This window comes from Montipora capricornis, chromosome 13 (genome assembly GCF_036669925.1).
Source record: "Montipora capricornis isolate CH-2021 chromosome 13, ASM3666992v2, whole genome shotgun sequence".
NCBI lineage: Eukaryota > Metazoa > Cnidaria > Anthozoa > Scleractinia > Acroporidae > Montipora > Montipora capricornis.
The window spans coordinates 18,876,349-18,903,848 of NC_090895.1; the positions used below are offsets into that span (position 1 = coordinate 18,876,349).

Consider the following 27,500-nt stretch of genomic DNA (forward strand, 5'->3'; position numbering starts at 1 on the left):
CACCCCGTCCCTGTGGGACGTTAAAGAACCCACACACTATTCAAGAAGAGTAGGGGAGGAAGTTCCCGGTGTTGTGGCTGTCCTGTTATCTTCAGAAGAAGTGACCGGCTTGGCTGTGATGTCTCTAAAAAGGCGTACGGAAAATGAGGCTACGTAAGCAAATACAGCCATAAGTCAAAAGAGGAAGAGCCAAGTGCTGGGACATGTAGACGTACATGTAGATGTAGATGCAGAAGATGGTAAGGGCTAGGGATTCAAAAGCTTCTTCATCCAGAGTATGACGTTAGTTTTCTTGGTATCTCAGTATCAAAAGCTCGCGTGCACAATTCTTTTAAGACCATGCAACTCTTAATGAGGAGCTTTTCGTAGACTAAGCAATCAAATTTGCCCTGGCACTTTCTTAAGACCTTAAATTGGTATTCTTTCAAAATATTTTTAATACCGAGAGTTTGTAAAAAATGTCGACCAATTCTTGAATTTTTGTGTTCAGCAATGCGTTGGTGAAGGTTGTCGGGGTGTATATCCCGCCTAATCTGAATCGCACAGATCACATTTAAAATAATAAACAACTCATTGCTGATTCACAACTTTGGGTTGAAAATCTTGCCCAAATTTTTTGCTCAAGAAAAACGGTTGTACTGTAACACCAATCTTATGACTGTGATCTCGTAATTGTTCCAGGACCGCATGCCCGCCACATCTTGGAATAGAAGACTAATTCTCACTGTGCCACCATCATTTGTGTTACGTAACGCCCTGTACATGTTGATCACAGGCGACCAAAAATGAGTGGACGAACACCCAAGCACTATCACCCGCTTACTTCTTCAGAAAGAGGAAGAGTTACTCGAAACTGTACACACAATTTTGCCTGAGGAAATTGACAAACAGCGCATCTTTATGGCCTACCCAAGACCCATAAAGCTAGGCTGAGCATGAGGTCCATTTTATCAGCAACCGGGACTTCTAATTATGCTATTGCTAAATGGACTGAGGAAAAACGTAAACCACTTTCTGTAAAAGAGTATACAATCACTGGTGCCTTTACTTTTGTAGATGAGATCCGCTCCTATTCTGTCAATGAGGAAGACACATTGGCTTCCTACGACGCCACCGCCCTTTTCACTAATGTGCCTTTCGATGAGACTATGATCATCTTAGTCAACAAAGCTTTCGATGATGACTAATTTAATCATTAAATCTATGGACTTAATTTGCAGAAAGAACAGCTTATCAAGTTACTTGAAATTTCCACAGCTAATCAACTCTTTCAGTTCAATGGTCAACTTTACGAACAAACAGGTGGAGTGCCTATGGGCTCTCCCCTAGGCCCTCCAACGGCCAATGTCTTCATGTGTCATCTTGAAAAAAAGCTCACACGCGATTGCTTGAGGCCTGTTCTTTATTAGAGGTATGTTGATGATAGCTTGGCTAGCATGCCTTGATGCTGCTGCGGTGTTTCTACCTACTCTGAATGGCTTACATCCCAGTTTACCTTTTACGGTGGAGCATTCCGTGGAAAATAGGATCGCTTTTCTTTGCATTGACATTGTTAAGAATGGAACTAAACTTGAAATTCAAGAGTACAGTAAACCAACAAATACTGGGTTGCTCTCAGCACTTTCACAGTCATGCTGATCAACGCTACAACGTCTCTTCGTGAAAGATAATGTTACATTGTGCCCATGTCCTATCTTGTACAACTCTGATACAGAATATGACAAAATGCGTTCTGTATTCAGTCCCCTGGACTATTCGGTTGGCCTAATTAATTCTTCTATTAACAACTTTATTTTTCAGAAAACAAGGCGTTAAGTAACACCGATGATAGTGGCACAGTGGAAATTAGTCATCCATTCAAAGTGGCACAGCCTATTTGTCAAACCTGGATTGAAAGCAGCGAGAAATGCAGGACTTTTTTTTATATTTTATTCAAATCGTTTTCTACCTGAACACGAAAAGCGTCGATTGTTGAGAGCTTTATTTGCCGTAGTATGGCAAGCCGTAGTATGCAGCCGCGTCGAGACACCGAAAGTGCGCTAAAATTAAGACTCGTTTATTCATGGTGTTTAGGTATCCTGGCCCCGTTTCTTGAAAGTCCCGAGAACTTTTCGTGTCCGAAAAACTATTTGTGAAACTGCCAACCGCTTGTTTTGGAAAGTCCATCTTTTGAGATGCTTTTAAGGGAACAAAAAGAAAACGAACTGTGAAGTTTGACGACTTAAATCTTGTCAGTTCTTGAGATACAAAAGGAACTGCGCCACCCGAAAATGGCCTGTAAAGTTTCGGAACTTTCAAGAAACGGGCCCCTGATTACGAGAATTTTATCTGGCTTGAGCCTGCGATCCAGTCGAAAACCAATAACTGGTCAGCGATCAACTTTAAAGAAAAAGCTGACCTCGGTGAGCTCTAAACTTAAGCCAGCAATATGGTCACGTGATACTGGTCAGCGGATCCCTTATTTTGACGGGTGTCAATTGACGTATGCTGTAAATTAACTAGCTGGCCCAGTTGTTCAAACGATGGATAGCGCTATCCGCGGATAAATCAATTGCGCCATCCGATGGATAGCGTCACTTATCTGGTGGATACCGTTATCCACCTTTTGAACAACTGGTGCCTGGAGTATATGGTCATAATGTTAAGCACAATGTACATTACTGAGCATACGTGGAGGGGTAGAAGTTACGTACGTAGGGACGGAAGGCCATGATGTCATAGCGAAAACCAGAATTTCTCGCATCGATGGGTTAATTAATCATGTATGGCGGAAGAGCCCCCAGGGGGGAGCTATGCAATAAAGTATGTATGTATGTATGTATGTATGTATTAACAAATTTTCTTCACTACGGTGCTCGGCGCGCGGAGCTCCGCTGAAAATGAACTTGAAATAACCATATTCTCGGGTACAGGGATTCGTTCGCTTTCCTCAGATCCTCTTGGTTAGTGGGAAATAAGCCCGAGTCATTATTTTAACCATGTGAGTCTTTTTAGTGTGGTTTATAAAGTATAAAGAACATACTTTCGGAGAGCGAAAATTATTGTAGCAACTCCGTGTAGCCGAGACAGGTTATTTAATAGTCGGATCACCATAATTACCTTTTTACCTGGTTCGATGATACGTCATTCAACTCAAACCCTTCAAAGTCGAGGGCGTTATTTCAGTAAATATCTTTTTCTATCAGACTCGTCACGATTGCTACAACTTTGGGACAGGGCCAAAAAGAGTCACCCTCTATTAAGCGGCCTGTAATCAAATTCCCGAATAATTGTAGAATAATATTGTAGCAGCCACCTTTTGGCCTTCCCAATGGGAGTTCTACCATCGTTTTCACCTCTATTAAGCGGCCACCAAGAGTTTAATACTGTAACAGACTTAACTGATTGGAGTGTAATGTGAAGTGTTAGTGTTGTACCCCATATGAACCATGTGAGCGTTAGCCCTACTCCATAAAAGGACAGAGAAAAACTCTGACCAGGGTGGGAATTGAACCCGCGACCTTCGGGTTAGATCACCACCGACTGAGATACAAGTAGGGCTAACGCTCACATGGCTCATATTGGGTACAAAACTAGCACTTCACATTACACTCTAATCAGTTAAGTCTGTTGAAATATAAAGTGCTACACGGCCAACGTTTGTAAAAACGTAACCCTTTCTTGTACTTGTACATGTTCATTGCCGTAACTTTAACATCTTCCGTTCCCACGGCCTGCTCCCGTCTGACCTTGTAGCTCAGTCGGTAGAGAAGCGGTGATTTAACGCGAAGTTCGTGGGTTCAATTCCCACCCTAGTTAGAGTTTTTCTCTGTCCTGTCCATTAGTAGGGCTAACGCTCACATAGTTCATATGGGGTACAAAACTAGCACTTCACATTACACTCTAATCAGTTAAGTCTGTTGAAATATAAAGTGCTACATGGCCAACCTTGCAAAAACGTAACCCTTCCTTGTGTTTAAAAGACTTAGTTTCAATTGGCTTTTGTCCAAGATTTGCAAGATTTTTTAAAAAATAGTTTTGGATCCGGGACCCGTAATGCAACGTTTCAGTTACAGACATTGCCATTTTTTCCGGTTACAAAATCAACTCAGTTTAAGGCATAGTTCACATTGTTAATGATAAGTTGGGAGAACCTCATCTCAACATATTGAGGAGTAGCTTTTTTTTCCCTAACAGTGCTGTATTTTTGTTCGGTATTAGAGCTGTCTCCTGTGCGAAATTTTTCACAAGCCTCAAAAGGTGTTTGTTTTAGAATAGTGACGTTTCTGACTAAATATTATGCTAATTTCTGACGAACCTCTATTAAGGGCCAACCTTCATTAAGCTGCCACTAGCCGTTACCCGGAGGGTGGCCGCTTAATAGAGGTTTCATTGTAATCTTAAAACATCCGGTCGTTGGGTGCCCCTGTTCTGTGTTTATCATTCGGCCTTGTACGTGAGCTCAACTCCGATTTGCTTTCCGGCGGAACTGTTAAGATGCGACCGCGGTAATCTCTCTTAAAACATTAATAAATAGTTTGCTTTGTATGCCTTTGTCAATTTGCTAGAATGTCTCAACGTTGTTACCAGATGTCAATCTTAAAGACAAGTAGTCTGACTATTTTTACCTGTGTACATTAGGCTGAATTACAAAGTCTTGACGAAATCCACTAAACAGCAATGTCGTGTTCCTAAAGTGTGCAACTAGGAGTGTTAACAGTACAGACCTGGACTGATTAGTAAGTAGGAAATAGTTGTCCATTGTCATTAATTGGCGACCCATTATTTAGTTAATTACTCATTTAGCCTCTAGATCAGTCTCTAGAGTAATTTAATTAGAAAACTATTGGACACGAGCGATCCCATTTGCAGAATGGTGTTTTTTGTCAATGACCACTGCTGAGTAACCCTACCCTAACAACTTTAGCTCCTAGCTGACAGAATTCGGGGAAATTAAAAGCATATTCAGAATGCGGGACCTCTTTTCGTCAAAGTTTACATCACTGAAAAGAGCTAAGCTTGCTGCATAAGATTCAAACTCATGACAGCCAACTTAGAGAAAATTTTGACGAGTAAAACTTGTGCAAAAATGGTTTTAAAAATTGTGAAAGGGAGACCTTTCGCTGTCATTGCTTTAAGGAAAGGAAGGACGATGTGCAATGTCCAGATTTGACATATTTTGTGGAAAAAAATGAACGCAAAGCATATTTTATATTTCATGAGGACTGAGTTTGATGAGAGCTTGTAACAAAACCGTGTAATGATCAAAGAATCTCAATATTGCTTCGAAACCTTGCTGGAGAAGATTGAGATAATTTAAGGACACAAAAGCTCAAGTCGAACGCTAATACATCATTAGCTGTAAACACCGTTCACATAAAACTGAACTTTTCGCTTTGATTGTGAGACACAATTCTTAACGCCGGTGTCATAAGCTGATATGGCCTTCAAAAATAAAGTTGAGCGGTATGCACTTTAATATAGAACTGAATTTCTATAAGGACTATAATTGTATTACTTGTCACAAGCCGAGACTGTTTGGTTTACGAATCAAGTGTTAATTTGGATAAATGCAAACGAGTTTAATGCTTGTTCTCTCAACTCGAAGTTAGTTGCTAAATTTATGCCGGATCATCATCACAACTTCATTCAGGCCATATTTTATAACGCAAGGCACAAGAACGTTTAATATCTGTTGATGTTCTTTCAGACTTTGTTTATTTTCAAAATTGACAGGTTAAGTCAGTTCCGATTTATGTCAACCCTTTACGATGTAGTTCGTTAGTCGTCACTGTGTCAACAGATGTATGTCTCTTTAGTAACGAAAGCACGCATCTTAATGGAAGATGCCGTCTATGAAAATTGATCAAAAAAAGGGAAACAACCTTCCATAATTTATATCAACAAATGCGCCCGCACACTGATGGCAGATCGAATCCCAGGATCGGCTGTAGAATGTTTATTGTCAGCTTTAAATATAAAAGTTATCGAAACGGTACCAACTCTACTGAGCGGGACGTCTTGTGTTTAACATTCAAATGTGCTATTGAAACGATATCCTGCAAATAAATGTTTTTCCTTGAAGAAAATAAATAAGATAAGCAATATAAGCTTTGATTGTCTTCTCATAAAACTTGTTCGGAATGAATTGCGTACGACGTATCTTCTTATATAAATTACACAATTAAATATGAATTCACTTGTGAGCAAGAGAAGTCCCCAGTACTGAATTCCAATTATGACCCTCAAAACGAGGAATCGTAAAGCAGAGAAGTATATTTCGGGCATAATTGATAAGTAACGCAAATACATGTACAGTAATGTACTGTTGCATGTTTCGTACAGAAGTGAAGTTAGCGAATGTTCATGCCAGCTTCCCTTCATCGAAATTCTGCATAAACTTAGTTAGTCATCGACGTAAAGCTATTTAAAAGTTTCCAGTCTTTTAATTGTGTTTATAATAGCTGGAAATCCCTGAAACAAGTGTTGTTTACAACCATTGCGTTTCAAATAAGCGTGGTGCAATCCCTCAAGTCGCTGGTTATTCGAATTAACCAGTAAGCCATAAAAAAGTAGTGAGCAGTTGAGCAGAACAAGGTAAACTACTCCATAAATAGATGCGTACCTTGATGAAGTAAATTCCAATAATGTATAAGGTCTTGACCTAACTACAATGGGTGTCTTCTCGACACCCTAAACCACTGCCACCCATCTGCAAAGTTTACTATGGAGGTGTAGGAGGTGTAATACCTCGCTTCCTTTCATCAGTGTTGAACGGTTAAAGTTGGCTCCCAGAATCAAGACCAAGGTCTACGTAAAACCAACTAATGTACGGGCCTTTTACTCCAAGACGTATCACTGATGGCCCATCGGCAACAGCACTTCAAACGCAATTCAGTGTGCCCTCAGCAATAACATACTGTCCAAACATGTTTATTTATTGACTGACCATTGGCAATGGCACTAGACGAATGCAGTTCATTGAGCCCTCGGCACCAAGATAACAGTCACAAAAACATTACTAATTGGCCATTAATTCACCAACGGCAACAGCACAACGATGCAAATCAAAGCGCCTCCTACGTTAGCTATCAAGCAAACCGTCAATCGGTTATGGCAGAGGCTCTAAAAAGATATGGAAAACAAAACCTTAACTTAACTGACGCTAATCTAACAGCAGGGTGCAGAGATGGCGCAGTGGTGAGAACACTCGCTTTCCAATATTGTGGCCGGGGTTCGATTCCCAGACTCGGCGTCAGATGTGGGTTGAGTTTGTTGGTTTTCCACTCTTTCAAGTCTTCTCGGATAAGGACTATAAACTGTAGGTCCCGTCTCACAAATATCTTCTATGTTCATATTAAAGTTCCCTGTGGGACGTTAAAGAACCCAAGCACTATTCGAGAAGAGTAGGGGACAAATATCTTCTATGTTCATAAGTTCCCTGTGGGTCGTTAAAGAACCCAAGCACTATTCGAGAAGAGTAGGGGATAAACTCCCCGGTGTTGTGGCTGTCCTGTTCTTTCCAGCAGAAGTGGCCGGCTTGGCGGTGATGTCTCTAAAAAGGCTTGTGGTGTATGAGGCCAAAAAGGGACTTTGTCGTGTGATGGAACACGTACATGTAGATGTAGATGTTCCAATTGGCGTCAACGCCAGCTGTACCGGATTCCAAAGACAAGAAAAAAAAAACCCGGAGTTTTCGCATTGTAATAAGTCAAAAAGGGACTTTGTCGTGTGATGGAACACGTACATGTAGATGTAGATGTTCCAATTGGCGTCAACGCCAGCTGTACCGGATTCCAAAAACAAGAAAAAAAAACCCGGAGTTTTCGCATTGTAATAAGAGGCAAAACAATCCAGAGAGCTAGGACCCCACAAGAGGTCCAAGGTATCAAAAGCACTGAGAGGTAAGTTGCCAATCATCGCAATCCCTGACTTCACTAGCGACTTGAGCGTTCAAATCTCTCCAAATGGAGATCCATTCAGCGAACTGATGCAAATCATATTATGCTGAAAACAGAATGAAAATATGTCATAAGCCAAGTTGTGTAAAGGTTGTTTCATACAACCAACATCCACAATTCTAGCGGTCACGTAGCCTAATTGTCCGTAAACCCTTTAACGCGAGCGTCAAAGCGTCCCCCCTAAAGGCTTGTAAACTGTAGTAAATAGTCAAGAGTTTGCGATGAATCGAACTAAACGATCTCTCTTTTCAGTGAACATAGTATATGACGCAACAAACTCCTCGCTGCCCTTGATAAGGGCTACGCAAGCATACTGCTGGCAACAGAATAAAAAATTTTGCTGTGAGAGAATTGGCTTGAAGAACTGCCTCGTATTTAGGGCAGTTAGGTTTTCACGCCAGAAACTAACTGCCGCAAGACAAAACCCGGCTAGGTCAAATACCGTATCCCAGTTAGGAGAAGATTCAATGGATATCTGACTGTGCCTAGTCATGATACTACACAATCTATTTACAACAGGAGTCATTGACATAACAGAACCGACAAAAGACGTCAATACCAGTACGGAAACCCTGACGATTTTGCTTTGCTTAATCGAAAAAGTACCATGTTCACAGTCCCAGGCAATATAGCCAATCAATCTTTTGGACTGGAATCCAGCTACTCTTCCCTTCGTTTATAACACGACCGGAAGCAAATGAATCGCCTTTAATATGATGAACACCATACTCAGATCTTTGGAAGGAATCCTCGATATCAAAACCATCTTCTAAGTAAACCAAGGAGTGAAAATATCTTGACCTCCAGTACTTGACCAGCGGTTTTAACAATTTAGTAAGATATAAGGAGTGGAAAATAATCCAAACGGAAGTACATTAAACATGATAAAACCGTCGTTCTCTACCATAGGGAAAACCCCAGGCAAAACCCAAATATTGCCTATGACGAGGACAAATGTCTAGATGATGATACCCACTGTTAAGATCAAAATTAATAGCGAAACTACCAGCTTGAAAATATTACAATGCTTTCTAGTAACCTCATATGATGAACCTGAAGCCTTGTAGACGGATGCTGATTAATCAGACTTAAATCAAGAACGAGCCTTTTCTTGCCGCACGGTTCAATGGATACTGACAAAGGATTAATATTGTTTAAAACCGAAGAATTGACCTCAGGGATTTTACCATCTTGAATGAGTTCCTGTATGGTTTTGGTAACAAAATCACTGTGATCTAGAGAGGAGCTATTGTTCTTGCGCCAGAATCTAGATGGCATAGACAAAAAGGGGATCTTATAGCCATCGCGAATGGTAGACAAAATAAAATCAAAAGCTTTCAAATGCTCCCAGAACGCAATATGCGTTCTCAGGCAACCACGAACAGAATGCGAGGAGGAACCGCAAAAAACAGCTTCTTCTTCAATAAAGTGAAAAAGTTGTATCTCAATCAACTGGTCTTCATCGAAACAATCTTCATCTACACCATCATTTTCCACCGAATCCTGAATTGGGCTTATCTGGCTGACTGTCGGTGAAAACGTTCCAATAGGAAATTGATCCGTGTTGCTGGAAGGCGCTCGTGGATTGTGAGCTCAATTAAGTGACCTCTATGAGTACAGTTGAAGCATAAGTTGAATGGACGAGGTACTCGACGGCCTTACGCAAACAGAGAAACACAGAAAAAGAGCAAATGTGGTAGAAAACCATACAATGAAAATAAAATTTAGCGTAACGTAGGTGCTCAACGAAACCTGAAACCTGGATTGAATATTCCTGAACAAATGACCACCCTGCCTACTGGAAATACGAACGGACAATAGTTCGTAATTAAGAAGTGTCAGACAAAAATTCTTCTACAAGAAATACAAAGAAAATGGCACTTACTGGCTAAGACCTCAAACGAAAGAAAATTCATTTTTATTCTCCCTCACCAAGTTCGTTCGAATGAAAAATATTCTCCTTCTCATTCGGACACCGCAAGGAAAACAGAGACAAAAGACAACCAGAGCAAATACAAGTTGGGCAGCTTGCTTCAGGTAGAAGAAGCTCTGGAAATAGCAAAGAAAGGGCAAACCGGCAATTGAACCCACACATTACCTCGAAAAAGCTTCGGTCTCGACTACTGCGAGTAGCCGTGGCAATAGCAGTAGAGCTCGTGCTATCGAAGTGGGGCTTCCTAGCGGAACTCGCCGACAGCCTTTTCCTCCATCAAACTTTCTCTTGGGCTTTCTCAATCGTCTTCTCATCTCGTGAATCGTCCGCCAATTCCTCCTGCTCGTACTCCTATATAATCGGCTGCCACCAAGACTGGCAAAAATTAGAAGAAAGATCGACAGAGGCCCAATAATGGACTTAAGTACTGAAAAGAATTAGTTGACGAATTTTAATGGCCTCAAATCAAAAGGCCTTCGAATTGAAAAGCAAGTAAAGTCAACGCAAGAAGCGATTGACAATGCAAGAAGCTAGGTGATCACTTCAGCGCGTACGGTCTGGATTCCATTGCAGTGTTCAACAAATATCAATTTCTCACGCCATATATCCTTGCAACGTTACTCTGGTCACTTAGAGCCACTTTCCGAAAAAAAAAATCCAATTAAGGATTAAGGAGCAAGGATGGTACAGTCGGTTAATGCGCGGCCTTGGTGCAAGAGGTCTCGAGTTCGATTCCCGGATCTCACATCCTCGTTTCGACTTCTTTCCTTTCCGTGTAGCTAAGTAGCTTTAAATACCCGTAAAACGGAGCACTGATGGAGAGGGGGGAGTAAAATGAGCGCACCGTCGACCTCAGGTTTGTCAGTTGAATTACTGTTACGAGTTATCGACGTTAAATATGGTTGCTTTACTTTACTTTCACTTTAATCCTCCCAAAGAATCAAGAAAATTATTTGATTGCACTTGACGTTACGGCGGCCATGTTGGTGGAAAGGACAATAGAGAAAAAGCCTTTTGGGAATTTGACTCTATTATTATGCAAAACTTGAGCTGCATTTTTCTATTGTTTTGGCACCAATATGACCGTCTTATCACGTGAGTGCAATCAAAGAATATCCACTCACAAAGTGCAACACTTACTTCTTTGTGTAGTTGTCCCTATTGTGAATCAACCCAGAGTGCACCACAAAACAGATGCTTTTTTTATTCATTAGGGAAGGAAGTAACAAAATTGAAAAAAATCAACGAACAAAAAGTTGAAAAAAAAAAAAAATTAAAATCGCATGGTGACCCCTATCATTTATTATATAAAGTGGGAGTTTGAGGCTTTTGCAATTTGTTTGCAATTTGCTATTTACTTTAAAGATCTTTAGCGTTCCTGTTGTCTTGGTGTAAGTAAACGTTTGTGCTAATAGAATCTGTTAAAAAAATCATGCGTTTCTTTGTTTAAGCAAAAATTCTAAGTGTTCACTTTTTCAAAAAACAAGCTTAATTATCTCTGAAAAATGCATGGTTACCTCTATTTTTATTTCACATTCAAATAACCCAAACTAAGATCTACTTTTCTGCGTAGTCATACCCACGGAAAACCGTGATTAATGTTAAGAGCTCGTCGTAAGGATACTTTATTTTATGATGTAAACACCGATGAAATACCAAGTGAGCTTTCGCGCGAAAACATGATATCTTGACAGGTGAAGATTGTTATTTTCAAACGTGAAAAGACCACTGTTGCTATGGTTACATATAAAAATCACGCCTTTCGATACCATTCATGAAATGATCTAGTATTTCTTTGGTGGTTATATAATACATAGAATATTACATCGCCGCTTGGAGATACGACATTTCTCTTCTCTTGCTGAAAAACATTTCACTCGCTCGCTGCTCTCACTTATAAAAAATTTTTCAACCGTCGAAGAAAACTGAATTTCGTATCTCCGCGCAGCCTTGTAATACCCTCTGTGTACTGTTCTTGAAAACAATGAAGCCTTTGATCTGGGTAGAAGGCTATTCTTACTTACTTTATGACGCCAGATCTGGGAATCGAACCCGGGCCACATTGGTGGGAGGCGAGTGCTCTCACCACTGCGCCATCCCTGCAGCCCTTTTTAACTCAAGCTTCTTCACTGTTTGGTTTTCACAAAACACTCTGCCGTTTCATATGAGATATTGCCTCAATTACCCGTCAAGTTGACGAGGCAACTGGAAAAACAAACACTGACTAAAATATAAATATTTATTCAGAGGCATGGACCACAACTATCAATTTGATTCAATTGACTTGGAACATAATAAATCGTTATTAGAATTTTATGAGGCAGTTTTCTACAAGCGGTCCACCGCATTTCGGGTCGAAAAAAAGTTTGCAATTAAACTTTGCTTACTTAACATTCATGGGTCATAAGTAAATGCATTAATTGTTTTTTTTATTCTTACGCCTAAAGGGTTAACATCTGGTCGTTTCATGGCTTACTTTGGGTTAACCCTGAACTTCCTATGGTTTGGTCGAATGAGGTCACCAAAAGACAGTCTGCCTGAAGTCATGATAATTGTTTGTCGAACTAATTTGGTTTGACTGAGTTAGTTGGATCCGCATTTGCGGTAAACAGAAAATGGTAAACAGTATATATGTTTAAACCAAGACAGTCTCCGTATTTTCGAGAATTTCTGTCTTTTCGGTAGCTGCGTAAAAGATGTTGCCAACAGACACGTAATAGTCTTTTGGCAAAGAGCAGAGTGTAGTCGTTTGCGTTGAACGAACAGCGGTAAACGGCATCCTTAAAACCGAGACAAATATCATTTTGTTTTGTTTTGTTTTTTGTTTTCTTTTTTTGGCATTTCTGTCTTTTCAGTGGCTGTTTAAATATGTTACCAACACTGAGAACTACTCTTCACTTCATTCATCGATTTTTTTGCCGGGAAACGGCTGACGAAACGTGCATCGATCCCGTCTTTCCATAACCCGGTAGCAACATAAAAGTTCTGTCACAAATGTCGGTCCACGTTTTTAGATTGACAATTTCTGGTGATGGAGTCATTTTAAGCACTAGCTACATCATGCGCAAATTTAGAAGCGCTTTGATCATTATCACTTTTGGCAAGAGCCAGCATTTGAAAGGAATATTTTATCCATGATAGGTTTTAAATTTCTAGACTAATTAAGTGAGATCCTTTTCAAATCAAATAGTTAAATTTGAATAATGAATTTTAGCTTTTCATGTCCGTTTAAGAAGGACTTTATCATAACAGTATGTGGAGGCTCGAGCGAAAAACTGAACATCTGTTGATCACCTTTGTTTGCCCTTTTTGCTAATTGGAACATAAAAATGACAAACAATTACTCTTGAAGCCTTGTGTACAAGGTGTGTTTAATATTCCCTGCTTAGCCCGCTAAGAAGGTGTATTGCTACTTGCTGAATCCCAGGAAACATTGTTTTATATTCCCTCCTTAGTCCGATAAGAAATTGTATTGCTACTTAATTGCTAAATTCCAGGAAACGTTGTTCAAATAAGGAAGAAAAAAACATTTCGGATGCAAGTTGTACGACGAATAATTATTGCACAAGATACATCAAATCAAAGCCTTTTCTTGTTTCTGCTCTATCAAAAATGATACTTTTGAATGATCCTTGCTCGATGGTTAAATGCATGTACGTGTTTTTTTTTTTTTTTTTTTTCTTTTGTCTTTTTTTTGTTTTTTTTGTTTTTTTCTATATCATGAACTATTCCTCTACCGGATATGACAAGAGGATAAAACAGTCAGAACGAAAAAAATTGCAAGAGTTGCTGAATTTTGCAAGAGTCTGTAAGACCCTTTTTTTACAAACATTTTTTTCGTGTTTCTTTCATACTTGGACTAATTGACCTAACTGTTATGTTAAACGGGGCTTTTGTTGACAAGTATTCTTACTTTTAACGCATTTTCATTTGCGGTCCCCGTTGATACAATTGTAATCCTTGTATGTCAAAAGGAAGCTTCATCGATAAAGCTGCTACAAGGGAATTTCGACAGACTGCCATTTTTTAAGCCCTTAAACTAACTTTTTCCCATCGGGTTCTTTAGTGTATTTTTCTTTGAAAGGCTTCTAATGAATATCTGAAAGATGACTTTTATCTGTTGTATTGATCTTTATCAACCCTTTTGTTACATACGGTCAATAAATAGATACAGTAACTGTCTCTGACACTGCAGTTTCCTCAAACCATTGGCCACAATACAAGGAGTAGGATCGGCATCGGGCAAAGGCAATCGAAGAAAGCAGAAAGGTTCTATCCTGAGGAACTCCGCTTTGAGGCAAGTGAACGTCAGTTTTGGGGCTTATTAAGGATCCTTTAAGTCCCATAAGCCCATAAGTCCTCCGAGTTAGATTTCGGGACACATTGTGATATAAAGAAGGTTTTTTTCTAGGCCAATACATTGAACTGGCAAATAGACGGTTTTTTTTTTTGGCGAAAAATGGCTCCGCGTCATTTTTCGCAACCTCACCAAATGTTCGTCATCAATTTTGGAGCGGTGTATAAGAGAATCGAGTTAGCTAAGTTTCCACGTGTTTCAAGGTTATCTTTATTTTACGTGAAGGTTATTTATTCGTCTGATGTATACTTTTGCTACAGTTCCGACGGCCTTACTGATCGTTCTTTTTTCTCGAGCTTCTTCATGGACGTTTACCTCAGAAACCGATAGAATTTAACTTTAAAACTGAGAAAATATTCAGTACTGCCTTCATTATGTGTCCGCAGATTTAAAACGATTCTTTTGATCCATGTTCTGAAACTCGAGACAGAAATAAGAATTTCACGCAAGGAAAGAGTTATTTCTTTTTCTTGGTGAAACGTTCTTTTCCTTCTTACTCTTTGTTTTTTTTTTTTTTGTTTGTTTGTTTTTGTTTACCTAGAGAACATTTTATCGTCCCCTATGTTAGGTGTCCTTTTTACCTTGAAAGCAAATATTGCTAACGGTATTTTGCAAGCACCTCGTGTTTTGCGGGCGATAAGGTCTTATTTACATGGGCAATATTACCTCCGAACAAAACGGTAGTAGCTTTTATATCAACAGATTGGAACGAAAAAGGTTGCTTGAGAATGACTCTCAACATGATATTTCGCACATTAATTTCATTTTCATTTAGATCATTAATCCTTACAAAGGAGGTTTTGTTAATAACAAAAGAGTTTTCCTTTAGTCCACATGAAATTAAAAAAAGGCTCTCATTTTCTTCCAAACGCCTGATTCAGGTTTGTTGCCCAGTTGGAATTTTTAATGCAACTCTAGTTTTATTAAATCAGTTCATTTTGTTCGGTTGTTTGGGTGTTCAAAAAGCCTACCGTGAGTACGGCTGTTTAGCTTTATTTTCGGTTTGTCAGTCGAAGGCTCTACGGTGGGGTTATTTCTGTATGACTGTTGTTTAAGAGACCCCACCCACAGACTCATTCAGTTGTTAGGGACTTCGAGTTTACGACGGCGAAGTGGAGAAAAAAGGCTAAAAAGTAGCACTGTGATTGGAATGGTTAAAAGTGGAAAAAAACTGCGTGCCGCACGTGCACGCAATTTCGCTTTTTATTTGTCCGGTGCTCTGCATGCAAGAACGACGTGAACTCACTAAATTTGGGAGGTTTTAAGGACAACGCTCACTCTTTTAAGGACAATTTTCACTGTTAAACCTTTCGTATCAATTGATTTTGAGGATACTTCGTCCACATTGTGCGACGTGAATGAGATGGACTAATTGCAAAAGACTTACGAATCTTCAAAGCACTATTACGAAATTACGCTCACCACACATATGTGCATATACACTTCATTGACCGCTGCTTATAGGGTCTTTTCAGGGCCGATGAAACACAATCACGGTGGAACAAAATATTTAACATCAACTGTTAAGAATCCCAACTACCCGGAGGCAAATCAGTTGGTTATTTACAAGTGCAGCGAAGAGGTTGAACCAGGGACTACCAAGAAGAAATTAAAAGGGCGGATCTCAAGGAAAGCGTACAACCACTGAGACGCACTGCCCACGCACTGCCCGCGCACTGCTTCTGATCTAAGTATCCATTAAGGGGCCGTTACATAAAATGAACGCATTTATATATTTTTTATTTGTTTTGTTTTGTTTATTTTTTTTTTGAAATTGTAAACTTTTTCAATCAATACGTGCATCAGCAATTTCCAAGCACCTCCTTCAATGTAATTTTAGCCGTTATTTTGATCAGTCAATGCCGTACCGGGAGTCAAGGTCGGTAGCAGAAAGCAGCGAAGGGCCAACTGCGTCCAAAAGCGATTGCACGGGCCGAAATCCCGGGATGACTTGTTTGGTACGACGCTCCAGCGCCAGTGTCTGGAGGTACTGCGTTTTAACCGCGCACAGGTGGCTCAGTTGGTTGAGTACCGGACTGTCACGCGGGAGGTCGTGAGTTCAACTCCGGCGGGACCAACACTCAGGGTCTTTAAATAACTGAGGAGGAAGTGCTGCCTTTGTAATCACATCTGCAAATGGTTAGACTCTCTAGTCTTCTCGGATAAGGACGATAAGCCGGAGGTCCCGTCTCACAACCCTTCAATGTTCACAATCCTGTGGGACGTAAAAGAACCCGCACACTTGTCGCAGAGTAGGGCATGTAGTTCCCGGTGTTGTGGTCTGTCTTCTGTGGTGTATCATGGTTGGGAGGGTAAAATGCTTGAAGAGGGCCGTAAGTTAGAAAACTGTAACAGGTTATTACGTCTCCCTCTCTCAAAAAATAAAGATAAAGATAAAGACAATTACTGTATGTATTCATCGGTAATTTTCCTCCAGTTTGCAATTTTGATCTTTTATTTTTGTTGTGTCCTTTTTGTTGTAATTTGTATAGACTATTTTCTACGTCTCTTACGTTAAATACCCTTTTTTCTAGCTTTTACATTTTTCAATCTTAACATTTGTTCTGCCGAACGTGGAACAGCCGACTTGGTATTATATTCAGTACTTTATTGAGAAGATCTAGTAAATTAGTATTCGGTTCACTTCCATGAAAATTTATTCTAACTTGGTTATCTCTTTTTAAAAGTTGCTCCATATGCGTAAATAATAGGCGAGAAATCATCTAAAATCGAAAAGATTTCTTTAATTTTTCATGAGGCACATTGCACACTAGTTTTAGCCTGGCGTTTGTCGTAAAGCGAAGTTGCCAAATACGTCTAGTATCCTGTTACCGTCTTTCGACACCAGCTAATTAGATATTGTTACCAAATATTGTTTGAATATCTTTCAAGCTGTCGTTTGAAGTGATCGCCGGCCGTCATCAAATTTATGGAATTGTGCCATACGCTTTTCAGTGATCTATAAAGACCTCGTCTTCATAGTTCCATTTTTTTTTTTTTCAACAGTTATCGCCAAGTTATGGACACCTACGTTTGTTTGACTGTTCTTGCTATTGTCGCTGTATTTCAAGGTAAGAACGTGAATAAGTCATACTAATTACAGCTGTCTCTTTTCTTTTCTTTATGTTTCATTTTTATCTTGGTTATGCGTGCTAAGCCATGCACAATAAAAGACTTACGGAAGTTTTTTGTAGTCTATACGAACGCTTGCTGAGTTAAGATTGTTCCCATTAAACGGGCTTTGCTTTTTTTTACTGAGAAATAGCTGTAGTTTAACTCCTAGCTAATTTATTAAAGGATGTAAAGAGCCAGAATATCTGAATAAGAAAGATACTTTCCTCTTTACCATTGTATCATTTAAGTTGTAAATGTGCTATATTGAATGCCATAATCACTATTCATATTGTAGCGTCTTTGTAAACCGTATTCATTACTTGCCGCAAACCCTGAGGAAGAAAAGCAACGTGTTTCGATATATTATCTTTATGTAATATGTTCCTTCACCGTTATATCAACATCGAAAGTCCCTAAGCTTCCCGGCCCTTAGTCTGGTGTCACAATTCCTCCCTGTAATTTCGGAAAACGAAGACGTCTCATCAAACTTCGCCATGACTTTTCGTTTCATTTTGTTATCCTGAAAACTTGTTTAAGTACTACCAGCCTATCAAAACAGCGGCTAGCAGTTTCATAAAGCACTTCTCGACCCCAAATTCTTTTCTAAACCTTTACAAAACGGGCCCGTCTAAAGGTATTCGGTATTTTGCCATTTCTATCCAGGGCGTCGGCAAGAATATGATATTACGCTGTAGGAAATGCTGAAATTTTAACCGTATTAAAGCTATAAAAGTCCTTGGAAACGAACAGTCCTGTGTGTGAAAGAAACAAAAACGTTTTTGTGCTACCAAGCATATTTGATTGTTATTTGCAGTTCAGAGTGTGACGACAAAGGCAGTGGAAAATGAAAATATGGTTTGTATCTCTTCTGGTAATGACTAACATAACTGATGACTGTATAGTTTCTAAACAATTTTTTCGAGTCAATTTCAAGAGGATTAAGCCAAGGTTGCGTCTAGTGGGGAAACCTGGATCTGGATTTTGTCGCGGATTTCACTTATTGAAATCCTGACATGGATCGAAATCCGTATTTTCCAATAGAAAGCACCCCAAATCGACAAACAGCTCCCTCAAAGCTATTAAACGCTTCTGTCCTCAACCTGTTTTGTTTTTTTCAAAGTTTACCTTCTCTTTGCGTGACTGTGGAAAGCTTTACTTTTACATAAAAGCTGCCAAAATGTTTTAAAACACTTGTTCTGAATTGCGAAACAACAAAGGAAGGGAATCAATGTTTAAATTACTATCCCTGGCATATTGACTCATTTCTTTTCTTGTTTCACCGTTCAATTATGGGCCTGTCAAGTTCCCAAATCGTACTGAAATACCACAAAAAAAGTGAATAAATAAATAAACCAATCAATCAATCCTTTAACCAATATGAATAAACGGGCATTTATCAGAGAAAACTCGCATTAAAGGCGAAGCAAGCTACTTTAATCATCGCCTAAAATGCTATTGTTTTTTGGCGACATGTACTTGCAGTGCTAAAATTCGTAAGACCTGGTATCACAGATTAGCAAGTTGAGAACTGATTGACTGTGATTGATTAGCCGTTGCTCCACCGGAAATCAGATAGTGCCAACCAAAACCTTAGATGTGTGAAGTTGATCTCAAGTCTGTGTCAAGCAAACTTATAGATGCGTGAAGTCAAAAATTTAATAATGCCATCTTAATTTCTCGACCTCATCGCAAGCTCTGATAGTCATGGGACCATCAAAACTTAAAAAAAAAGGTTTTTAAGCGGTGCTGACAACTGAATGGTTTGTGTTCTTTGATTTACATCCACTTTGGACCCAACCGGAAGCAGTTCAATGTTGAGACTTTTTATTACATGCACTTTGCCCAGTTAACTGATATCAGTTTTACAAAGCAGTCAACAGAATCTTCATTTTTACAAGGCGGTAAGAGCAAGAAGTAAACACGGACGACTCATGCTCTAGCCTGGCGCGAGATGAAACCCCCTTGAGAGCATCTGTTTCGTTCTGAAATTATTTAAATTCAACTAATTCTTGTTCTTTCGATCACTGGTTCGGTTTTGTTTTTCATGCTTACCCCTTAACAGCAAACTTTGTTTAGTTTATGCGTAAGGATATTAACAAATTTTTATTCGACTCTTTATCGACTTCTATCTCCTGACTCAGTCCATTCACTCCTCCACGGTGTAGACATGTGGATTGACTGGAGGTTCCACGAGCTCTGAAAGGAGCTCCCGGTTTTCAATGCTCTGCATTTCTGTCAAAGAAGACATTTCAAAACGAAGAGACAATAGAGAAACGCAGAAAAGCGTCTCTTCTCGTCAAAAGTAATTAGATCGGAGCGGTAAAGCTTTAGAGTTGCCCGCATCAGTAGATGCTCATTAGTATTTATCGTTAACTTATCGGGGTCATGTTTATTAAAAGTAAAATACATTGAAGGCACTTAACGGGTGTTTATAATGTCACTGAAGCGTATGCTAAAAGCAGCAAACTGCAAACGGCCACGATCGTGGAAATAATTTTCATTTTAAAAAAGACACACCTCACTGGGTCGCACTACCTCTCAATAGCTCTTTAATGTGACGAGTGCAACATTGTGGGGGCAAGACTATGAATTAATTACAACACTCGAGGAAAGTTTAAAATTAGACAACTCAGTTTAATCTTAGAGGTTCGGGTTTGGTTGCAGGAATGGCCACTACTGGTCGGAATTACGGGAAAATTGAGCAGGGCCATCTTAGAGTATCAACCAAAAAAAAGCCATAAGAATACTTATTTCCTTACCCCTTGTTTTTCGAAAATTTCCTTCTAAAATGGAGAAAGCCATAGAAACAGCCAAAAAATATATAACACTTCTAAGTGAACCACCGACGTAAAAACAGTCACATCTTTTTTATTAACTTCTTTACCTCAAAAGCCATATGAATACTTCATTGTTAACTGAATAGTTATCCTGCAAGGCAAGGATTCTCAATCGGTTCTCCCAGCTTTCGGCCGACTTTCTTTATTGTTTTCTGTACAATTCTCAAATAGCTTTCGAATTTAGCGCTGCAAAGAGGGGAAATGTCCCGAATGTGTCGGAGCATTGTGGGCGATGTGGATTCAAGAAATTTCGTGCTGTTTTGTTAATAAGATTTCCTATTTCTTTTCATTAAATTATTTATTCATTTGTTTTGCAGCAAAAACTTCATTTCCGAATGAGACGGAGTGAGCTTGAAGAGTACTTTGGTGTAAGCTCGTACGATAAAGGTAAACTTTGCATTGCTAAAAAGAACGTTTTCCACAGGTAATGAGAGGTCTTCACTATTGCGCAAGCTGTGCGCAAGCTGACGACTAGCATACGCATGCGCATTAAATTACTTTTAATGAGCATTGGCAGGAGGAGCCCATGAGTAGGAGCCTCCCCGTGCACTGTATCTTTGAGACAACCTTTGCGCGTATCTTTCTATTTTTATAACTAATCAATAAGAAGGAAACTGCATTTACATCAATTTGCATACATTTTTTTTGCTATTTTTGTATTCATTTGACAATAACTTAATTCTGATTAGCCATTCTAAACAATGCTTGCTTGGCCGAAGAACTCGGGTGTTCTAAAAGTAGATACGCTCAAAGGTTGAATAGTATGGCCAATATAGGAGAGGCACTCTTCTAGTCATGGGCTTCTCGTATTGAACAAAATATATATATATTTTATTTTGCTTCGTCGACACTTGTAATCTAGTTTCTATTTGTTATTGTTTTTGTTATTTGCATTCTTAGTCGTCATTAACGCCAAATTTACGTTCGATTCTGCAACACCTTGAATTCTTTCAGTTTTGCGATTCCCTTTTATGCTCCCCTTGCCATGCCTTTACAAATGCCATTTCGTAGGTGTTTAGATTTTTTCATTTTTTTCTTTATTTAGCACGTAACATGTTCTTAACTCAACCAGTGCTCTCACCACTGCCTCATACAAAAAAAGGCATACTGATCAAGAGATTACGGCTGAGGCCGCGTATATGAAAACCCTTAATACATGAAAGACAGATACTTAAAAAGTATATGATGTATCTATGATGGTCTAAATGTTAATTTGAAAAAATGCATGCTACTAGTGTTCTTGCTTGCGACGTAAGCCAGCCTTATGCCGATTGCTCCTTGCTAAATGTAAAATGTAAAAAAAATATTTTTGGTTGGAAAACAAATCAATATTTGTGTTCGTTTTTAGTACCTGATTACGATGTAGCGGCCCCTTTTCAAACAGATGAAAATGGCAATTTTGTCTCTCACGAGTTCCTCTTACACGCAAAGCATAAACGATCCACTGAAGAACCCAACGCTTGGTATTTTAACATCAAAGCATTTGGGATGTTTCTGCATCTAAATCTTACACGAAACAAGGATTTCTTGGCACCTGACTTGAGAATAGAGCGCCACCAAAATGGTAGTGTCAATTATGAGGATGTTCCTCAGGATTCCTTCCTTCGAGGTCACGTTAACTCGGTACCGGGATCTTCGGTCTCTATCAGTCACGACCATGGTTTGGTAAGCAATATTCCGAAAACCGTCTTTCTGACAGTTTCCATGAAATCGCATATTAAAGTAATGTCTTGTAAACTGAAAAAAGGTACGAAAAGGCCTCATCGCGTGATTTATAACAAAGCCCTAAAGTAAGAGAGTATTTCGACGATACCCATCCGATAAGATTGTCCAGACGTTGAAGAAGTACCAGACTAATTACCCACATTCAATCATCACTCTCTCTAGCAGAAAAGCAAACTCTCAATTCTGTTGGGTCACTGTGAAAATCATTTCAGAGACTGGTGGAGTACTGCATACATATGTAAACAGCGTATCATTTCTTTACATCCCTGAGGTTGATGACTTACTGAAAGTATTCGGTTGCAATCGTTCATGGCTTCAGCCGTTTAATACGTTTCTTCTTCAGATGGGAATCATCCAGCTGATGGATCAAACCCTCTTTCTTCAACCACTGGCCAACCATCTTTTGCCTGGAAAGTCTAGCAAAGGCAAAGCTCACCTTGTATTCAGGCGCTCAGTTGACAACGAGATTTCAAATGGTAAACAGTTCTGTTTTGTTACTTTTAAGGGATCATCCAAGTCAATTGTTGAAAGTACAAAAATATGTGGACCTAAACATAGTGCTCTTTCAATTAGAATGGGTCAGACAAAAACCTCTATATTTTATTGACTCAAATCTACGTGAAGCATATCTTGTTTCACATTCCCTGAAGGAAAAGAAAGAGAAGAAAATTTAAAAAGACTAGTTTATTTTCGTGGGTTCCGGACAAACGCTCTAGGTTTTTAATTTACTGATGAGAAAGTCCTTCCTCTCTAATTTTATCCTCTTCTAGTGGACTTGTAAGTCTTCTTGTATGGGTACTATAAAAAAAGAAGAAATGAAAAGAAACATTTTTTTAAAGGAAAGCTGATTTAAATCTAGCTGTTGGTGAAACGTAATAGATTGTACTTAATCGACGACGGAGAAGACGGCTACGAGAGCGCAACGAAACAGTAACTTTAACGCATTGACTCCCGGGAGTTCCGCTATTGACGCGTAAAATCGTCTGGCGTTAGACAGAGTAAAATACTATTATGAACGATTCAGGCCCGCTTGAGAGTCAAAGGTTTAGGGTGCTTAAGCACGCGCGTTTTTAAGACGCGGACGCCAACTGGAAGTAAGCTGTTTTCCCTTTTAATTTGTCTTCACACAACCACACTTACATTGCTAAGTGTCTTTTCTCCATTACAGATGAACAGTATAAAAATCTAAGAGACACCACTGCCCTGGCACGCGAAATGTTCTCTTCCGGTTGCCGTTCGCGTCTCAAAAACGCGCGTGCCCCGCAGGTGCGATTTATATTTAGTACTTTTTCTCAAATTTTGCCTCCTGTCAACCACGGCAAATAATAAAATTTGAGGTTACATAGAAGACGCGAGCTTCCGACAACAAATTTTCCCTTTCTTCTCCAAGCACGTATACCGTTCATTTCAGGTCATGGTTGGTGGTCATGTATATAGAATTTTATAGTTCACCACTAAATTTTCTCCGATTCGTATTGGTTTAAATTGATCACGTGACGCGATAGTGTTCGTACGCGGACAGACACTATCAGCCCATAGTGCCCGTCCGAGGAAAACACCCGGATGGATAGTAGTCGTCCGCTGAAAAAACAGTTGACAGTTGTACGCTATTCTTTAACCAATGTACGCTGCGAATTATTGACATTTGTGACAGCCTGTAGAAATGAATAAATATTTGATTGATCTGACTGTTTTTCAACTGGCGCGCAGAAGAAAATTTAGTGTTGAACAATAAAGACAATAGAGTGTTTATGTCTCGGAACTATCGGTCTGATAGCTGTCCCTTGGAAATTTGATGTTCTTTAAACTAGCATATTAGCCCTCGAGGCTTCGCTTCTCGGGCAAATATTTGTTTTAAAACATCAAATTTCCGCGGGGCAACTATCAGCCGATAGTTCCTCGACAGAAACACTCTATTGTCTAAATAGGGGTCTTTCTGCAGGTAACGGTAGGATTGTATTTTTTGGTTAGTTGGGATTATCCTGTATTTTTTTTACGTAATCTCTTCTACGGTACTCGCTGAAACAACCAATTAGCGATAAGATACGTTACCATCTGAGGGATTTGCCTCATTTCTTCGTCATAACAATTATTATTGCCAAGATCCATAAACGCAGAATAGTCGATCTCTCAGTATTACCTAAATCACAATTGCATATGAAGATGTTTATGCAACTCATATTTTTTTGTTTTATGCTTTTGTTTGCTGTTTTGGCACGGACCATGCACAAACCCCACCTATTTATTTATTTATTTATTTTATTATTATTATCTTCTTTTTTGGTGGATACAGCCAAACAAGACTTTCGATTAATCTATTCAAAACTCAGCTGTAGCCGTTCTGAAATAGATCGGTCGTGTTCCTTTTATGCAACGCAGCTCGAGACTTCGAACTTCTGTGATTGTGAAATGTCACATCCCCGTTGACCAGGTCCGATCTCTCTCATTCAATTCTCTTGAATAATAAATAAATAAATAAGTAAGTAAGTAAGTAAGTAACTAAGTAAGGAAGGAAGTAAGGAAGTAAGTAAGTAAATTTATAAATTAAAAGATAGATGAATAAATAACACACAAAAATGTGTATTTTTATTTCTCTTCAACCCTAGCAACCCAATCAAGCACAATCGGACTGGGAGACATGCCATTCCTTGATGCAAATGAAATAATTCCACGACATTATTATCTCCAGATTGGATTGGTGGCGGACAAGAATGTCATCTTAGCGCATGGCGTTGACAGAACCAAAAGCTTGTTAATGAGACTGGCATTCCTTGTAAGCTTAAGTTAACCCTCCATAAATAACGTAATGTATACAGTGTTGAATTGTTTCCTCATGCAGTAAGTGGTATGCAAATATCTCTCAGTTCAAACGCGCGCCGTGATTGGACAATTTAGAGGGCCGTTCTTGTACAATAGGGTCCATTGATTGAAAAATGTTTTTTGATGATTAATTAAAAAACCCACTGTTTGAAGTTATAATGTTGCTAATGCAATTTTCTCTGGTCAAAATTCAAGTTACACTCATATCATAAATTGAAAAGAAACAAAAAAACAAAAACAAAAACAAAAAAAAACGCGTCTCAAAGGAGTTAACTTTGGCAACTTTATTCGGTTCGTGAGCAGTTCCTTACAAATTTCCGAAGGGAAGATTTTATTCCTTTAAATATCCGGACACTTCGAATTTGGCAAACATTACAACAGACTAAACGATAGGAAACAATTTAAGCATTTTCTATCACTTACACGTAAATCAAAACTATCGCTCAAAGTCTTTCAGATGCAATTGATTTTTAGGCCTGCTGACTTTATCAAGTTTGAATAGGAAACCATGGAAGCATCTTTTCGTGATATCCTTCGTTAGGGAGCTTAAGCATTAGCGACGTTTTTTAGCCACTGACGGCCACCGGAAGTGAATTTTTCGCATACCAGGACAGTAGTGTAAGCAGTGTAATGTAAATGTGGTCGTGTGAAGAGGAGTTAAACGGGAAAACAGCTCATTTCCGGTTTCCGTCCGTGTCTCAAAAATGTCGCATGCCTAAAGCTTCCCAATAAGTAACTTCTACGATGAAATTAAAATAAAATAAAATACAAGAAAAAAAAAGCTCCCCAATACTACCTTTTTCAGCAGTCTCTGGAGATAAGTAGATATGAAATTAAGTAGCAATGACCATTTTTTGCACTGAATTATTATTATTATTATTATTATTATTATTATTATTATTATTATTATTATTATTATTATCTTTTGATCCTTTTTTTTGTTTTAATTAAAAATGAATTTTAAAAAATTATAATACAAATTTAAAAAAAAAAAGACAATTGTCAACAATAAATACGTTTGAAGAAAGTGGCCTTAAAACACAATTGCCGGAAAAATCAAGGAAATAGATGAATATAATATATAACTTTCATTTAAAGTATTTCCACCTGATACTGAAAACGAACTTCAAGTTCTTTTACCATATATTTTATTGCAGCTTAATCACATTTATCAGCATCATTCGATCGGCCGCCGGAAAATTACTATCAAGTTGTCTCTAATGCAACTTGTCCAAGATGGAGTGAGTATATGTGGTTTTTTTGTATTTTGTTAAATATCCTTCAAAGAGTGTTATAACGTAGGCAAAAATTAGAACTACGTACTCTTACTTGTTATGACACGATCCTTTCTATCTGATGATTATGTTCTCCTAGATCGATCACAAGGTTTTGTATTTATCTTTTATTAATTGATTTTAATAAGGCGAAGACGAAGCAGTATTAGTTCCATCTTTTCGTCTTTCGTTTATTCATTTTTAGATTCGCATATTCTAGCATTCCATTTGCTGAGCATTCTACCGATAACATATTCCTTTTCAGCTTGACTATGGCCCATCTCCGTCCAATCCTTCGAGGCTAAAAGCTCTCAGTGAATGGACAAACACCAAGTTGAATGTTCCAGTTTCCAAAAGGCCTGATGTAATGTCTCTTGTTTCGCGGTAAGTAAAGTGGGTGTAGTAATATTTCTATGAAAAGGAGTAGAACTCTAACAAGTTTATTACATTACTGAAACGCACACGAAAGTAACTGAAACTAAACTGAAAGACAAGAGACTACATTACTGACCGACTTTTTGCAATAACGTGTATAAAGACAGGGGCGAGAAGACAGCGTAACTTGCTCTACAGGGAGAATGCCACCTTTACCAGTATTCGAGAGCCATCCTTTCTACCGGTACCACGAGTAATTTCCGTAACGTCACATGTTGCGTTGGGAAAGTGCTTTCTTGCACTCTCAAAGATCTGGTGTAGCCACCCTCCAATCGAAGTCATATCATTTTTGATCTCCCCTTTCTTTCCTGAAGAAGTTGATGGGATCACTCTAGCCAGAAAGAAAGTTTAAAAATTTTGATTTCCAGATTCGATTAAGCTTTATAAAGCCGCACAATACATATGCCCTTCTTTATAAGAGAACTATAAATTTTTCGTCCATGAATTTTACTAGTTTGTTCCCGCACAGTTACGTTGAAACTTGCTCCTTCACTGTTGCTTGACTTAACTGATTCAATTGTTACAAGTACAAAGTACAAGTACAAAAAGAATTATTTTGACCCGTTTTTTTTTTTTTTTTTAATACAAATGTATGTAAAGTATTTTTGAAGGGCTATTTGTTCAAATTCAAACTGTATAACTTATTATAATTAACGAAGCTTAAAATGACATTAAGAATGGCGAGACATGTTTTTGAAGCTTAGAACTCTTGTGCCTTTTCAGATAATATTTCTTCCCTGCTAACCTGGCTTGCGACCGTTTGTAAGAACTATATATGTGTGCTACAATTACAATGAAAGAGGAATTTATACAGATTTATTTCTTTGAACCCGTTTTAACGTAGCACACTGTACTGACTCGAAGCAATGAGGCACTACCACCGGAAGAGCTCAATAATATAGTTGCAGAATTATGTAGCCCTTGCTTTCAATTAAAACATTTTTTTGTTTCCTTTTAATTGCAGGGGAGGCATAGGAGGTGAGCTTTTGAAAGAATAGTTTTATAAATTCTTACTTTAGTGATCAATATAAGTGAGTCTAGAGAAGGACTCTTGCTGATAACCTT

At 38.8% G+C, this 27,500-nt stretch overlaps 1 protein-coding gene across 1 annotated transcript in view; it reads left to right on the forward strand.

Moving 5' to 3' along the window:
- Positions 1 to 4,621: 4,621 nt before the first annotated feature.
- LOC138030669 (A disintegrin and metalloproteinase with thrombospondin motifs 14-like) overlaps positions 4,622 to 27,500 on the forward strand; it is a 23,450-nt gene continuing 571 nt past the window's right edge. The window contains exons 1-10 of the mRNA XM_068878553.1: positions 4,622 to 4,718; positions 17,237 to 17,301; positions 18,159 to 18,199; positions 20,499 to 20,568; positions 21,530 to 21,846; positions 22,250 to 22,382; positions 24,513 to 24,679; positions 25,884 to 25,967; positions 26,266 to 26,384; positions 27,400 to 27,413. Coding sequence (XP_068734654.1) covers positions 17,250 to 17,301; positions 18,159 to 18,199; positions 20,499 to 20,568; positions 21,530 to 21,846; positions 22,250 to 22,382; positions 24,513 to 24,679; positions 25,884 to 25,967; positions 26,266 to 26,384; positions 27,400 to 27,413 — 997 coding nt within the window. The 5' untranslated portion in view covers positions 4,622 to 4,718; positions 17,237 to 17,249. The remainder of the gene's footprint in view (positions 4,719 to 17,236; positions 17,302 to 18,158; positions 18,200 to 20,498; positions 20,569 to 21,529; positions 21,847 to 22,249; positions 22,383 to 24,512; positions 24,680 to 25,883; positions 25,968 to 26,265; positions 26,385 to 27,399; positions 27,414 to 27,500) is intronic.